The 15,165-nt window shown below is 42.2% G+C and overlaps 1 protein-coding gene across 1 annotated transcript in view; it reads right to left on the reverse strand.

Moving 5' to 3' along the window:
• STARD9 (StAR related lipid transfer domain containing 9) overlaps positions 1-13,409 on the reverse strand; it is a 121,112-nt gene extending 107,703 nt beyond the window's left edge. The window contains exon 1 of the mRNA XM_049825920.1: positions 13,341-13,409. Within this exon, the coding sequence (XP_049681877.1) occupies positions 13,341-13,387 (47 nt within the window). The 5' untranslated portion in view covers positions 13,388-13,409. The remainder of the gene's footprint in view (positions 1-13,340) is intronic.
• Between the last annotated feature and the right edge of the window lie 1,756 nt (positions 13,410-15,165).

Raw genomic sequence — 15,165 nt, forward strand, 5'->3', positions numbered from 1 at the left:
AAGACAGACAAGCCCAGAGGGATCCTTCAGGAGGGAGCTTGCTTCAGTTATATATAGTGTTTACTCCACTGCCGCATTATGATCTTGGCTCTATCCTGCTTCTAAACCTCATGAACATTCCCTATTTTTCAGTCCTACTGTTAACGCTCCAGCCTTACCACCCCTAGTTACGTTCACTGAGTTCCTATCCTCCTCTCCCTATGCACACACATGATCTCTCCCAGGTACCTGCTATCTGTTCTGACATCTTGTCCATGGGCCCACGTTCAATTTTAGTGCCTTCAACTGCTCTGCAGGTCTCGTCTCCCTTCTCCTACTGCATTGTAGCTGGTTTTAGGCCTATCTCTCTGCTCCAGAGGTACATGATCCTACTCTCAGCAGCTCTTCCACTCCCTATCCCAAGTTCACTTGTACACTCCACAATTGAATCAGCGTTTCTTCCTGGATACCAGCTGGGGTCAGCAAACAGATATTGAGAATAAATGGGACAGAAGACCTTGGTCTCAGTTCCTATACCTGGGCATCAATTGTGACTTGGACCACACTGAGCTCAATTTATTAAGGCGGTGCTGAGTTTTTTGACTTACAGGGATGCTGCAAGCACAATTTGGTCAACACTAGAGGATATAAGCTCAGATGCACTCAGAGAAAGCAGATCCCTTAAAATTGTATCTGCTATGCTCTTACAAGTCTTCACTGAGCATGTTACAGAATTTCAGTTATTTAGAACTTGGTCAGAAATGGGTAGATTCAGATGGGGAATTAAAAAAAATGCACACCAGATTTCCAGTTTTGAATAAACTGGGAAATTAAAATAAAAAGTCACCCTAAGTTGCTCTTAAATATTTTAAAACCTAATTTTCCCTTAACCTCATCTTCTGTAGCAGCTGAGCTGTTCTGGACAAAGCTTAAAAATAATTACAAATATCTAGCCCGAGGCAGGTATTCGTGAATGGAAGAGTTCTACCCAAATGGTTGAAATCTGGCAAAACTTTTAATAGTTTTAAATACCAGGATATTCTAATTGCAGACATAAAGCAACCTCAACAACAAGCAGTGCTCTCCACCCCACCTATAATAATTACATCAAACTCACTGCCTTCAGTCCACATGCATTATATACTTACATTAAAATAAATATAAACACAGTAAAATACAAACAACACAAAATAAAATTACCACACCACCTTTTACCACAGGGTAGCAAGGATTCCTCACTACACAGACAAAAAGCTCTATGCAGCAGCTAAATAGCTTTGTTCAAGTCTTACAAGACAAGAAAGCCACCAGCAAACAGGGAGAGAACTAAAGTCTCCCCTTGCTCTGGGTGCAGATTCACAAGCACCCAGACTTTTATATTCACTGCAGGCTGTTGCCGCAAGAGGCAATTTCTCTTTGCTCTTCCAGCCTCCCACATGTGCTCCCACTTGTTTTCCTGCATCTGATCTAGCAATCACACCCCCATGCAATGACTCAGATCAGCTGTGATCAGAAAACAAACACACCAAAATAAATAAGCAATGTGCCACAGGACTCAGCCAGCCCTTCCGGAGCACTAAGCACAGTGGTCACACAGTTGCTAAGCCAAAGCAAGGGAAAAGGCAGGAACACGCCATGGTGGGAATGGAGACCTCTCCCTTCTGCAGCAGCTTACAGCCAGAGAGCATTGAGCATAAACAAAACTGGACCTGCAGCCATCCCTAGCTCTACAAACCATACATTCAACCTCCCTCTAAACATGTGTTTATGTCATGCTTCATTTAGGTACAAACCAGAGAACGTTGGGAGGAAAAGCACGGTTTAATATCTAAAGCCCAGGAGGCAAAGCAGACTCCCAGCTGTTCTAGAAGCTCTGACCTTAACTCCAGATAGCTAACGCTACAAGAGCTCTCTCAGCAAAACCTGTGTTTCTCAGTACAGTCTTACACCTACGTGCACCACAGTTTGCACGTGACTGATAAAGCAATCCTTCATCCCTAGGAATGGGTGTTCTGCTCCACAGGTATGAAAGCTGTATTCCTTGTACCAATAAAATCAACTCCAAAGTGCACTTCTCTAGTAACACATTTGACTTCTGCTGCTCAAAAAGTCACAGTGATCCTAACATTTAGTTTCCCCATTCTCCCTTCTTCCCCACTTCTTGAAAAAAATCATGCTATGTTTGGGAAATGACTCTCTCCTCCTAAATTACTGTGCATGAAAACAAGTTATCTGTACAAAGATAGAGCTGTAGAAAGACCATTTAATGGCACATGTCCCAGGAAAGACCTGGATCTTCTCAGACACAGAAAGTTTTAGAGAAATGCAGACCCAGCAATAGAACAGTGACACAAGTACAGAATGCAGTGGCAGGGCTGTAATGGGCAGCTACAAGGCAGACCTGACAGAAGCAAAGCTGCTGTGGCAGTCCAAAAAACAGGGGCAGCCCAAAGGAAATCTCCTCATATCATTAGCTGTTCTACGGCTAATCATTTCTGCAGCCAACAACGCGAAGCTAATGCAACCCCAGAGAGACAACAGACACTCTGCAAGATGTAGAAGAACGAGCCAGCAGAAAAGAATCACAGGAGGATCAAGACCCTCGAGACAGACATTTCCACTGCTTGCTGCATCTCACTGGGATGACTTTCAGAGAGAGAGTACAGAAGTGGAAGGAGGTATGCAGAGCTGGAGGAAGCAGTGGGTGGAAAGAAAGGGGGCAGTTGTTTATTTTAGACTTTATAAAATTTGCCCCATTTCTCCACCCTCTCGAATAACAGTCAGGCACTTGGAGAACAAAGGAACTGACTTTTTAAAAGTTGCCCGTTTATTTTAAAAATATGTACATGCAATTAAGCAAAAATATTGGCTTCATTAGCAGTAGTCATGTCATACTACAAAACAGCTTCTACAAAAACAGATGACCAAAGTACTCAAAGTGATCAAACATACCAAAGCCAATATATACCACTCAAGTACATGAGAAATCTTAAATAATTTTTTAAAGAACTGAATACATGTCTACTCATACAAACTTTGAAAATAACCCTGCAATGTAATCGTTGCAACTACTTATGCTTTTCTACTAATTCCTGTCACCCAAATTAAGTCCAAACCCAATCTCAGCCTGTACTGAGACAGAGGACCTCAAAAGCATTATGGCAACACTATCAATTCCTCCCCTCTTGCAGAGATTTTTTTGCTGATCTGGGCAATTGTGTAGGTTCTGATTTTTGGAGCAATTTGATCTTTTTTCTAGACTTTTCTGGGGAAAAAAAAAAAAAAAGTAGCCTTCTGTGGCTTACTGTGATGGAGAGCATTTTCACACTGCTTACAAACACAACCAAAAGCACACCTGTAGTGAGCATGGCAGGATGCCTGACAGCAGTCACTGCTGCTGTTTCCAGGATTCTGTCACTTCCCAGGATGTGACCCAAAACTATGACAGAGTATAAGTAAGGTACAACATTTACAGAACTCCCTCCGCTTGTACCTGGGACACTTTAACGGCACACCTATGCAATCACCATGCCAGCCACTGAAGTATAATCCCGAGGCAAATCTAACGCAAGGTTTTTCTTGGTCATAAAGTCTGAAGGTTTTATGGGGAAAACTTCAGGTAGTCACATTTATCTTTTCCCTTCCATTAACAGTATATTGTACAGTGTCTCTGCCTCTTGTTTATAGGTGGCCTTGGCAGAGGTATCTTTGAGAAGCTGCCATCTTTGCACCTCCTGAGCGACTGAACAATGCATGACGTATTTTCTAAGTTTTGCTAGTCTTCAGAGAACACTGTCCCAGACAAAGTGGCCTGAGGACACATCTGTTGAGACACCAAAGGTGCAATGAGAAGAGCACTAAGAGTCAGTCCATACTGCTCTATCAGAAATTGCGGAGAAGAATGTCAAAGCCTTCAGCCATTAGAGCTTCTGCACTCTACTGACAAGGTAAGGTACCTACAACCACAACTTTCCCAAACACAGCCTCCCTCCATGACACCAGCATAATCTGTATCCTTATCCCTACTGCTGTAACCTGTGAGAGTTGAGCTGCTAATAGCATGAACATCCTCACTTTGGCTAATGCAGGATTTTATTTACAAAAAAAAAGTATCAACAATCAAGTAAATTTACCTGAAGTTTGTTTTCAACGTTTCTCATTATTTAGTACTACCCAATACCATTTTGGATATTTCCCTTTAAGTCATAATTGTTTTACTGTGTCTTGCAAATAGGAGTGCACACCCAGTCAGCAATCCTCCTACCAAATTCAGAACAGATGTTTATAAATAATTTAAAAATCTATACTGAAGCCAAGTACACAGAGTTCACCAAGACAGCATGCTGCTATACTAGACATGCTGCTCAAGTTATCTTTCAAGGCTACTCACAGCTGCACAGAGCTTTCATTGGCTCTGATAACAGCTAACACAATCTGATAGTCAAAAATCACCATTCCTAGTGATCACCGTCATCCTCATGTGGTTTCCCTCATTCTTCTTTGTGAACATTATGTAGCAATAAAAGTACGAATATTTGGCGCAACAATAGACATGAGGCATTGTCAGTGCTCTTCTCAGATACAGAACTGCTCAAACAGTTAAAGTCTTTACTTGATCTTACTAGACTTTTGATATATATATTCATGAGCTAAGAGAGGAAGCACAGGATGGCCTCCTCCGGTCACACTAAGCTCTGCAATCCTGCCCATGTGATGGCAAAATACAAGAACGGTGTTTCTGTCTGCACCATCTCTGAAGCCTTGCACTGCTAGAACAAGAATGTCATGCATCTTCCTTGAGCAATCCAAATCAGAAATACTCCTGATGATCCATCAGTGTTTTGAACAGCTGTGGAATAATGATGCATTTTCTTTCATGCAGAAGCATTGAGGGGAGGAGGAAAGAGAAGAGGAAGAAGTCTTTTCATTTGTCATACCACCAGCATTTAAGGAAGCATGAAATAAGGAGGATTTAAAACAAAGCTACAGTCCAGTCAGTCCAGTTTCATCCACCCCCCCCGACTTCTCAACTGTTTACTGAGTAATGAGATAGTATAATTCACGGACTTATGCATCAAAGAAATTCTGTGCAAATACCATGATTTCCATGCAAACCAGAATTTGGATACAGTGGTCAGTTTACATTCCACAAGGACAGAACTTCAACCTGCAATCATAGTTAAATAAATGACTGTGACACCGAATGCTGTGATGCACTGTCGCATCCCTCTTGCTTGGGTACCTCTTTCATTGTATTAAAAGCAGCTACTACAGTAAACCCTTAAATTCTAAAATCAGAGGTGCAAAACTCCATTATTTTGTTTAAAATCTATGCTACAGATAGGAAGATGGCAAGAAAATTTTAGAAGTGCACTGCTTTTTAAAGTTCACATAAACCATCGGACTAAAGAGAAAGAAACTGGGGAAATCCTACCCAAAACTCACATAAATTCTCTGGGCACAGCGGTGGTGTCTCACCATGTACTGCACAAAGGTTCCACAAGACTAGCATCCAACCACTGCACCCAGGGGAGATGCTCAGTGATCTCTATGCGTGCAGACATGTCATCTTACACGTCTACAACTTCTCTCAGATAAAGTACGTGGTCTTACAGAATGAAACTACCCAGCAAAGACACGGCTCTGGCCAGGTGATTTAATGACACTATACCCCATTTTTCTTTGCTGCATACAAAAAACCTGATCCCTGCTCCAAAACATTCTGACGCTCATAAAGTATCCTTAGGACTCGGGAGGAAAAATGTTCTATGAAAATGCAAAATATTAGTTAGAAGGCTTCCAAAAGCTGGTTTTACTTTTTTTTTGTTTTAGCACACTTTTGTAGCTGCTTTTGCACTGGCAACAAGGGAAATGAAAGAAGAGACAGTTAGCTTCTTACTCTGGGAAGTAAACCGCCAGTAGCAAGCACCTTGTGCTCCTGTCTTAAATGAGTACAGGCCCAGTATTGTCACATAACATCTGCAGAAGCATCATCTTCTGTGGAATGGGTGGTGGTGGCCACTCAGGACATGCAGAGTCCTGCCCTTTTAAAGAGCTAGAAGGTCTGCCCTTTACCAGAGTTAGAAAATTTGCTTCATGCAACTGCGAGAATAATACATCTGGGAAAGGTTGCTGATGCAGTACCCTTATAAAAACACAGATGTGGCTTATGAAAACCACCTGCTAATGCCAAGTACAGATACTAAGAGAAAAGAGCAGCCACCTCAATGATAGTTTACATGAAACTCTAAATAATAGACCAGGCAAAGGAAAATAACTAATTTGAGAGAGAGGGGAAAAGATGTCAAGATAACCTTAACAATAGGCTATGTTACAAACAGGATACACAAATGTTGAAACACATTTGTTTGGAAGAGGGACCTCCTTTATAAACACAAAATTAGAATCTCAAATTTTCTTTTAAAAATCCCAGCTCTTCAGTGGAAAAAAAGCCTGAAATCATGAGCAATGCATAACCAATGCAGATTATCAGGAAGCAGCTCTTGGAGGCCTGAGACAGCTCTTTCCCACCATCAGGTACCAACCCCAAAACCCACGGCTTTTGGGACAGAGTTCAACTACCACCACCTGAAGAAAGGGACTGTCATGTAACAGAAGGACACAGAGGAACAACACTCACTCAACTATCACAGGAGATAAAAGTAGATAAAAGCCTGCCATTTCTCTAGGTGTGACAGGACAACAGCACCAAAGTGGGAAGGAATATATATATATACACACACACTAAACATATATAATTGAGAAGGGTAAGGAAAAAAGGTCAGGGTAGAAGAAAGACACTTCACTATACTATGTTCAATGGCCTGCCTTAGTCTAAACCTTGGAGTAGCACAAGAACTATGTAACAGTCCTAAGCAAGCTAAAAGGTGTTTTCTGCTCTTGCCTGTTGCATATTTTTTCCTATATTTGTACCTTTTCTTTTCACAGAGACATTCCAGTCCCTTTGAAATCAAAGACAATTTTCTCATCTTCTTCAAAGAAAGTAGTATTTTGGTTTGTATTTGAAAAATACATCCACATGGAACATATGTTGAATACCTATAAAAACCAAATTATACTCCATCCATTTTTGAGAGAATTTTTGACTGTAATATATTTGTTGTGCTAATGGAAAATATGTACAAGTTTCTAAGGAAGTATTTCCAATTATGTCCAGTTAATGGAGATAAGAGCAATATTCCATTAACAGGGAGCTAATTTATCCAACACACACTTGGGTCACAGAGCAAAGTTTAAGTCACCTCAAGGAAAGTACCCAAAGCAAGAAAAAAATCCTCACATCTACCTTTAGAAATATAAAGGAAAAAAAAGTTCTCTCCTTGCAAACACTGTTTTGGGTTTTTTTTTTCAAGAAAGTTAAATACAAACACTTTTAAAACACTATCCAAAAAGCATAGAAAAGCTAACTTAAGCAGAATTTGAAGTTGTAAACAAAAATAAACTGTACAAATACTAATGATGCCAATATCTTGTGTCATTATACACTTGCATCAAATACATTGAATTAGTGTATCACAACAACAATTTGAATAAAGTAGGGTGGTGGCTTTTTTTTTTTTAAATGTAATTGGAAAAGCTTTGAAATGTTAACCTAATTGTCTATGGCTATCCTTCCTCAGAATACATTCTTCTTAACAGTGGCATTATGAAGTTTTAAGACAGAGATACGACCACCTGAGCAGGGTTGGTTCAAAAAGTGCTTTAAAAGTGCAGCAGTGAGCAACTAGTGAAGAATAAACATTTTAAAAGGAATACGCTTAAATAATTTGTTTTGGTGGGGGTAAGAGGGAGAACAACAATAATCTCCAATCTGCTGGTGCTTTAATTTTATTTTGATACAGCACTTAACATCTGTTATGCATAAGATTCAAGGAATGTTTTCTACAAAATTTGCTACAAGTTATCACTGTTGTCAGCACTAGGCCATATTGCTGTACCTAAGTTCTTGTGGTTATACATGAGCATGTAAATAGCACAGTCTATAAAACAGCAACAAGTCTTGCAAAATAATCCTTCCTTTTACTTACCACAATGTGATTACAAAGAACAAAGAGGGTGGACCACAGCAGAGAGACTAATTAATGAAGCTGGTCCTGCAGCAGATTAATAAAGGCATACCCAGTAAAAACCAACAGTGATTTTGACTTTGCATCATTTCCAGAATGATTTTTAAAGTAATTTTATTTTTCCACAAAGCTTTCCTTTTGAATAGAAACAAATATTAAATATTTACATCATAATGCACCAATCAGCTGAGCTCCTCTCTCACCTATTCACAGCAGCTACATTCAACATGCTGCTCAGGTTAGCCTGGCACACCACGCATGTTTCTGGAAATGGTGAGAAACTTTCCCTACAATTCCCTCCCAGCCTTGGGCTTGATCACACCTGTCACTTGAGTTCTTAGGACCTTAACTCCTCCATCCCTATCCCATCCTTAAGCCTGATTACCTGCTACATCCCAATAGGAAGGCAATTAGAGGACTGTGCCATACAGAGCAGCAGTAATGAGGAAAACAACTGCTGCAGCTCAGACTGTGATAGTGAACACCTGCACAGCTGGAAGTGTGGTTCAGCTTTGCCACTTGGGACTACCAGACATTTCTTTGATGCTTACATTTGTCAGGGTGTGGAGGACAAGCTCAGGATCTCCTGAGGGGATGGGGAAATAAAGATCTGCCCAGGAGGCTTCAAGTTACAGCTTGGAAACAATGCAAAGCTGAAAAGGCAAAGGGCAGCTTTCAGGTTAATTAATCTGTTTAGCAACTCTTTCAGGTGACATGTCTATGAGGTTTGTAGAGGATGGGAGAGTTCATTTGTGAGTTATTAAAGACACCAGGAAAGACCTTTTCAAATAAGAGCTCCTTGTAAGCCTCTCCTTTTCCAGTCCACAGAGGCAGCTGAAAAGTGGAGAAGGTATTTTCAATGGCAGAATGTGTCTTCTGTTTTGCTAGGTCCTGCACAAGTAGCTCCCAAACTTCAGGGCCCATCAAAGTAAAGGTAACTTTAAACTCTCAAAAAGTGTCACAGGGCAACTTGCATGCCCTAGCATCAAGTTTTTAACTAACACCACTCTAATTTTAGAATTCGATTAAACAAACTTGCTGTGAATGATTTTAGGCCAGGCCTCAATCCACAATCGGTGAAGGAATGCTGTGGCTTGTAGTCACTGGTGCATACTAAAAAAGAGAATCTTATAGTAATGCATGAGGCTTTTCATTGTGGTCTAGAGCAGTGTTTTTTAAAATCCTTCTTTCCCGTCTTTAAGACTGGTTACGTAGCAGCTCTCCAACTACACCGTGTCAAGGGAACACATCCTGGGTACATACAAGTGAACTGAGACCAGCTGGACGCAGAGCAGAAGATGCAGTGGAAGCGGATCATGGAGGAAAAGGCATGAGGCAGCTGTGCTCCATCCTGGTCCCAGCGATACTGTCCTGGACACACTGACCACTCACCTCCCAGTGGGCCTCCCATGCACAAACACAGCCCTCCCTTCCTCCTCTCACATAACATGGGGCTGAGCAGCCACAACTCGGTACTACAGTTGTGATGGGAGACTGGAGGGACAAACATTTTTGAAACCAGCAGCACATAAAAACTAGCATTGGTTTCTGCTGGCCTACACAAATAGTAAAAGGGCATGTCTAATGCTATAGGTGTTTCTGTAGCATACAAACACCCAACACAGCTTTAAGAGAGCTGCCCAGGCACAAGGAGAGCCCTAGACACAGTACTGAAATACTTGAAGGCTAATGTACCCTCTTTCTCAGCCAGTCACACTGTTTCCAGGCCTGGAGGGTCAGATCTGCTATCACAGCATCACACCGCAGACCATGGTGTTGGCACACTCCACAGCAGAAATCAAGAAAGAAAAAGAAACAATGTTCCTAGTTCACATAGTTACATGCAAGCACTCCAAGTGTTTCCATCAACAGCTTCTGACTGACAGCCAAAAAACCCATTACACTTTCCTTACTAAAGTCTAATATCTAACAGACCAAGCATTAAGATGTCTGGAAATAAACCATGAAGGGATTTCATCAGTTCCCAGCTCCTATTTAATACCTGATTATTACCTATCACTATAGTCAGTTTATAGTACCCACTCAAGCTTCCATATTTCGTTCTGAGGGGGTAAGTTTATGTACCCAGAACAAGTATCCATGTAACCACAAAGTAACAAATCTTTTTTAGTATGTAGACTAGTAAAGGTGTAATAAAGACTTCTTTAAAACAATGTCACTGCAGGGAACATATCTGAGGGAATTTTATCCCAGGACAACTTTTTGGTGATAAAAAAATCATTTAGTCTGTTACAGGATGACTGATGACATTATGAAGAACATTGGCTACAAGATATTTAAAGTTTAGGCAAAGGAAAAACTTCTGCATTCTGTACAACTGTACTCACTTTGTAACTATCAGGGATTATTTGTGCATAGGAGCTCTCTGTCAAAGAATGCATTGTGATGGGTGCCGTACAGGCACAGAACAAAAAGACAACTCTTTCCCTTATGCTAAATAACAAGTTGCAGATGTGATTAATATGGTTTATAAAAAAATGGAACCTTTAAACAGAAAGCAGGATTTTTATGATATCCTGTATTAACACCTTTTAACATTGGAATATTCTGTGATTTTTAAGATGCAAACCCAACCTTCATCTGCCATTGTGAATTAAATGAAAAGAAGCAATGAGCAAGTCAAGTTTGTATGATGGTCTAGAAACAACCAACTAACCCTCTAGTTCTAGCTTTTACCCACAGCTTTTCTATTTTTGGGACTGTTAAAAAGCAAAGTTTAGTATTTTTGGCTGGAACTGTGATTGTACACACTACAGTACTTCAATCCAGTTGAATTTAAATTTTTCTGCAGGATTTTTTTCTTTTTAAAGCACCTAAGAGATCCTAGGAACTCTGGCAATGTGGGTACCTGTTAGAGGCGATCACGGCATGTGTGTGTAGAAAGGGTGAGAGGTTTGCGTGACCACAATATGATAGTGGTATAAGAAGCTGAACTAGAAAGAGCAGGCCCTTATCCCCACTGAGAGCTTCAGTCCTTTCAATGTCTACCAAGGTTACTTTAAGCCTTCATATATTTGGTATTTGCCCCAGAATCATTACATTTGGATAATTTTGGTCAAGGCTAGAAAGCGACTTCTCATATCAGAGCCTTCACAGAGAATATCCAATCACTTCCCCTTCCCATTTAGAAAATATAAAAATCCCTGTTGAAATGCTTTTGCTGACCTCAGCTGTAGCAACACAGTACAAGGAACAAATGGCCTATTGCCTTTGGGGTCAAATGCCACAAGACTTGTCTCTGCCTCCCCATCTCATCTGTTACACCACCACAGGTTGATTAAATGGAATTACTTAACAGTCTCTTCCCACATCACCCCCTGGGTTTCCACTCTCACCTTCGTACAAACATTTCTGCTTCAGCACCAGATTAGCTTTTCCAATGTGCAGGAGGCTGTCCGCCTTTCTGATCCTACCCTCCTCTCCAAACTACACTCCCTGCCAAACAGCTGGCCCACACTGCCTATAACGAAGGTTTTCCCGTTTATCACACCTTATCTGACAGAGTAACAGGCACCATTTAATGCTATGATGATATATACAGTGTTATGCACTATTTAATGCTATCCATTGGGGAAAAAAACATTAAGACAGAAGCAGTGCAAACTTCCTCACCAAGGAGGGTCTGGTGAGAGGGAGGATTACATCCCTGCCAATTCAGTCTTTGGCCTCTCTTCCCCAACTGCTAAGAAACACTCATGTTAACTTATGCCTACAGGAGACTCTACTAAGTCCGCTACATAATTGCAAATAGGCAGCCAAATGCTATTGTGGGAGAAACAAACATGTCATTGACTGCACAATGAAATACATCACCAAGTCGGACTTTTAAATACTTTCAATTTCCAGTCAACTCTGCAAGACTGAAACAAAAGGGTCCTATGGTCTAGATAACTTGGTATCATTACAAAACTGTCATTTAATGTTAATACCTAGCACTTGGATACTACTTTTTATTTGTAGAGAGCATAATGGCAATTTATTTAACCAGTGAATGCTAAGAATGACTAACATCTCATCAAATAATATCTCCAACACTGAAGCAACACTAAGCAATGAAAGGTTAAACTTAGCTTACTTCAATGCTGCAACTCTCCTTACAATATGCCAGTATCTGTTAAAAATCTCTTCCATTCACAGCTGGACAATGAATCAGAACTATATTACCCAAACACGTTTTTAAATTAAATTATGGACAGAGTGTTTTTTTAAATCAGTTGCCTTTGAGTTAAAGGTAAAATACATCGAAAACCTATAAATTACTTTCCACCTTTCCCTTTTCTATTTTCTATTTCCCCTTTTCTATTAAGACTAGCAGGTTTGGTTTGGGTGGGGTTTTTTATTTTCTTCAACATTCTCTGGTATCTTTTTTTGGGACCCTCCCCCACCCCCCCCCCCCGACAAATAAGAACTTAATAGTCCAAAATACGCTAGTGTACTGCTGGCTAAATGGCTAGGCTAGTTTTCTGGCCGGGCAACTCTTCAAGAATCATTTTCTCTACTACATGAAAGAGTTATTTATCACAGAAGGCCATACAGTCAGAAGACAACGTGAGGGACTCACGCTAAAAAGAAAGGCAGCGTCAAATCAAAGACTGGCCCTCAGAGCTCATGCCGCTTTTCAAACCATTTCTGCCTGAAGTGCTGTAGCATTCCTCTAACAGGAGGAGTAAATTACCAGCCACTGTAATTTTGGCTGCTTGCTTTTTCTCTTTCTTTTCCTCCCCGAATTTCCAAAGCCTGCAAGGCTTATAATTATGCATTATACCCAAACAACACCAGAGCATTGTGCTACGGGCAATTTCTTGTTTGTGGGAGTTGTCTTCCAGCCGTATCATTTAGCTTTTGGGATTTCTATTGGAGCCAAGCAAGCCGGGGAGGGAGCGGAGCTGAGCGACAACGGGAATATCCGGCTCTGCCTCCCGCTGGAAAAAAACAGCGACAACAGAAGGGGAAGGGAAGATTCCCTGACACTGGATGACAACTGTCCCATTCTGGGGAGCTCAGGAAGAGGGAAGCCAGCCTAACAGCTCCAGTGGGTGACTTTTCCATGAAAACCTTCCGAGCCATCCAGCGAGCCGCAGAGAGGAGTCCCGCCGCTCCTCGCCCCTCACCGCCAACCCCCCCAGCGCCCGCTGCCCCTCCCTCGGTCCCGGCTAAGCCACCTCACAGCGGCCACCCCGTCCCCCACGCCCGGCCACCCCTCTCAGCCGCCCCGTCCCCGCTCCGCTCCCCTCAAAACGCGCCCCGCCGCACCTTTTGCTCAGGGGCCGGACCCGCACGGCCACCTTGACGTTAGCCATGGCTCGGCTCACGCCCAGCAGCCGCGGCCGCCCGCGCCCCGGCCCCGCATCACGCCCCCGCCGCGGCGCCTCAGCGCCCGGGGCGGGGAGGAGAGGAAAGGGCGGGAAGGGGAGGGCCGGGGCCGGGCCCGGGCCCAGGGCCGGGCCCAAGCAGCCCCCGCGGGCGGGGAAGGGACGCCGCCCCCTCCCCACCACGGCTGAGAGGAGGGGTTTCGGGAAAAGTCTTCCCCAGAGCAGCGGCGCGGCGGCCTCTCCAGCACCCCAGCCGGGTTTTTCGGCCTAAGACAGGTCCGCCCGGAACAGCGGGACCTCGGGGCCCACAGACGGTGGTTTCACTCCCCCCGCAGCACCTCCAAATTGTCATTTGCGGCAGCGTAACTACCCGGATTTTAGTTAAGAGCTGAACGCCGACAGCCCGAATAGGTAGGTGGCTGCTGCCACGGAGACGCTCGCTGGGGACTCCCCCAGAAACACCGATTTGTTTCAGAAAGTCAAGAACTGCCAGTCTAACCCCGCGTACGTTTGGTCACTTTTCATCTCCTAGTAACACGCGGGCAATCGGAAAAACAGCACTGTTTGAAGCGCAGAGCACTCCACATTTAACTAATTCGACAGTAATTTAAGGAAGGCAAGTATCCCTTCCTTACCAGAGCCAAAGGAAAGCTCGCAAGTGTTTTAAACTCCTTTGAAAACCTCCAATCTTTACGCGGGTTGTATTGATGGTGTCAAATAAAATTTTGAAACTTCCCAAGAACTGGAATTGAAATCAATGTCAAACTGTTGCATTGATAAAAGTTTTGCACTTACAGCAATCTAAAAACCCCCAAAAGTTTTTTTAAAGTTGCTTTTAGAATATTGTCCCTGTCAGCTACTGACATTACTGTGAAGACGTGAGAGCAAGTAGCATTGGCATAAACAAGGTGCCGAGCTCAAGAGACAATTGCCCTTTCTTTTTTGCCAGTGCTGTTACTCATTTTTAACTGGACTTTTTCTGGTTTTGCTTTTCAAAGTACAAGAAGGTCTGAACTATACCTGAATATCATATAGGAGTGTTTTACAGACCATTTAAACAACTTCTGTTTAAATTACCTTTTAACTGTACCATTTAATTGTACTTTAGGTATAGTTCTCCTCACGAGACAATTTGCCTTAAGCTCCAGAAATGTTAAATCTAAATGAAAAAGATACCACAATACGGAAGACTTCCAGCGTGAAGTATGAGATGGATCCTTTGGACCAAACACTTTTCCCAATTCATGACCCACCACAGAGATGCTAAAATGAATACCTACAAGCTCTAAATCACCATTTACTTCGACAGACTTATCCCTTTAATCATGCTAAAGAATGAATTGGTACATCAATGGCAAATGGTATTAGCTAAACTCTACCAATAACGGACACAGTAAAAGAAGAAAATATGCTCAACTCCGGCATATGGCAGAAACTCTTATCTGTCTTCACTTCAAGGTATTATAATGAACAAACTAACTGGAAATGTTTTCATCCAACTTCTGAAAGCATTAAGTTACAACAGCTTTGATTTGCCTGACCTAAATCATCCCTGTAAGACAATGAGAGAAAGGTTAAGCCTGTGATAGATGCACAGGACGGTGATTCCAGAAGTCTGGATTCTGTTTCTTCCCATTTCACAGAACAAAGCATTTTACATTTCAGTAAAAATGCCAGCTCCTCTGCAATTGTGTGGAAGACCTGTGTTTCCACATCCGGAAGGACGGCGACATGGGACTTTGGACTCAAATCCTGCAATGACATAT

This window comes from Accipiter gentilis, chromosome 22, assembly GCF_929443795.1.
Source record: "Accipiter gentilis chromosome 22, bAccGen1.1, whole genome shotgun sequence".
Lineage (NCBI taxonomy): Eukaryota > Metazoa > Chordata > Aves > Accipitriformes > Accipitridae > Astur > Astur gentilis.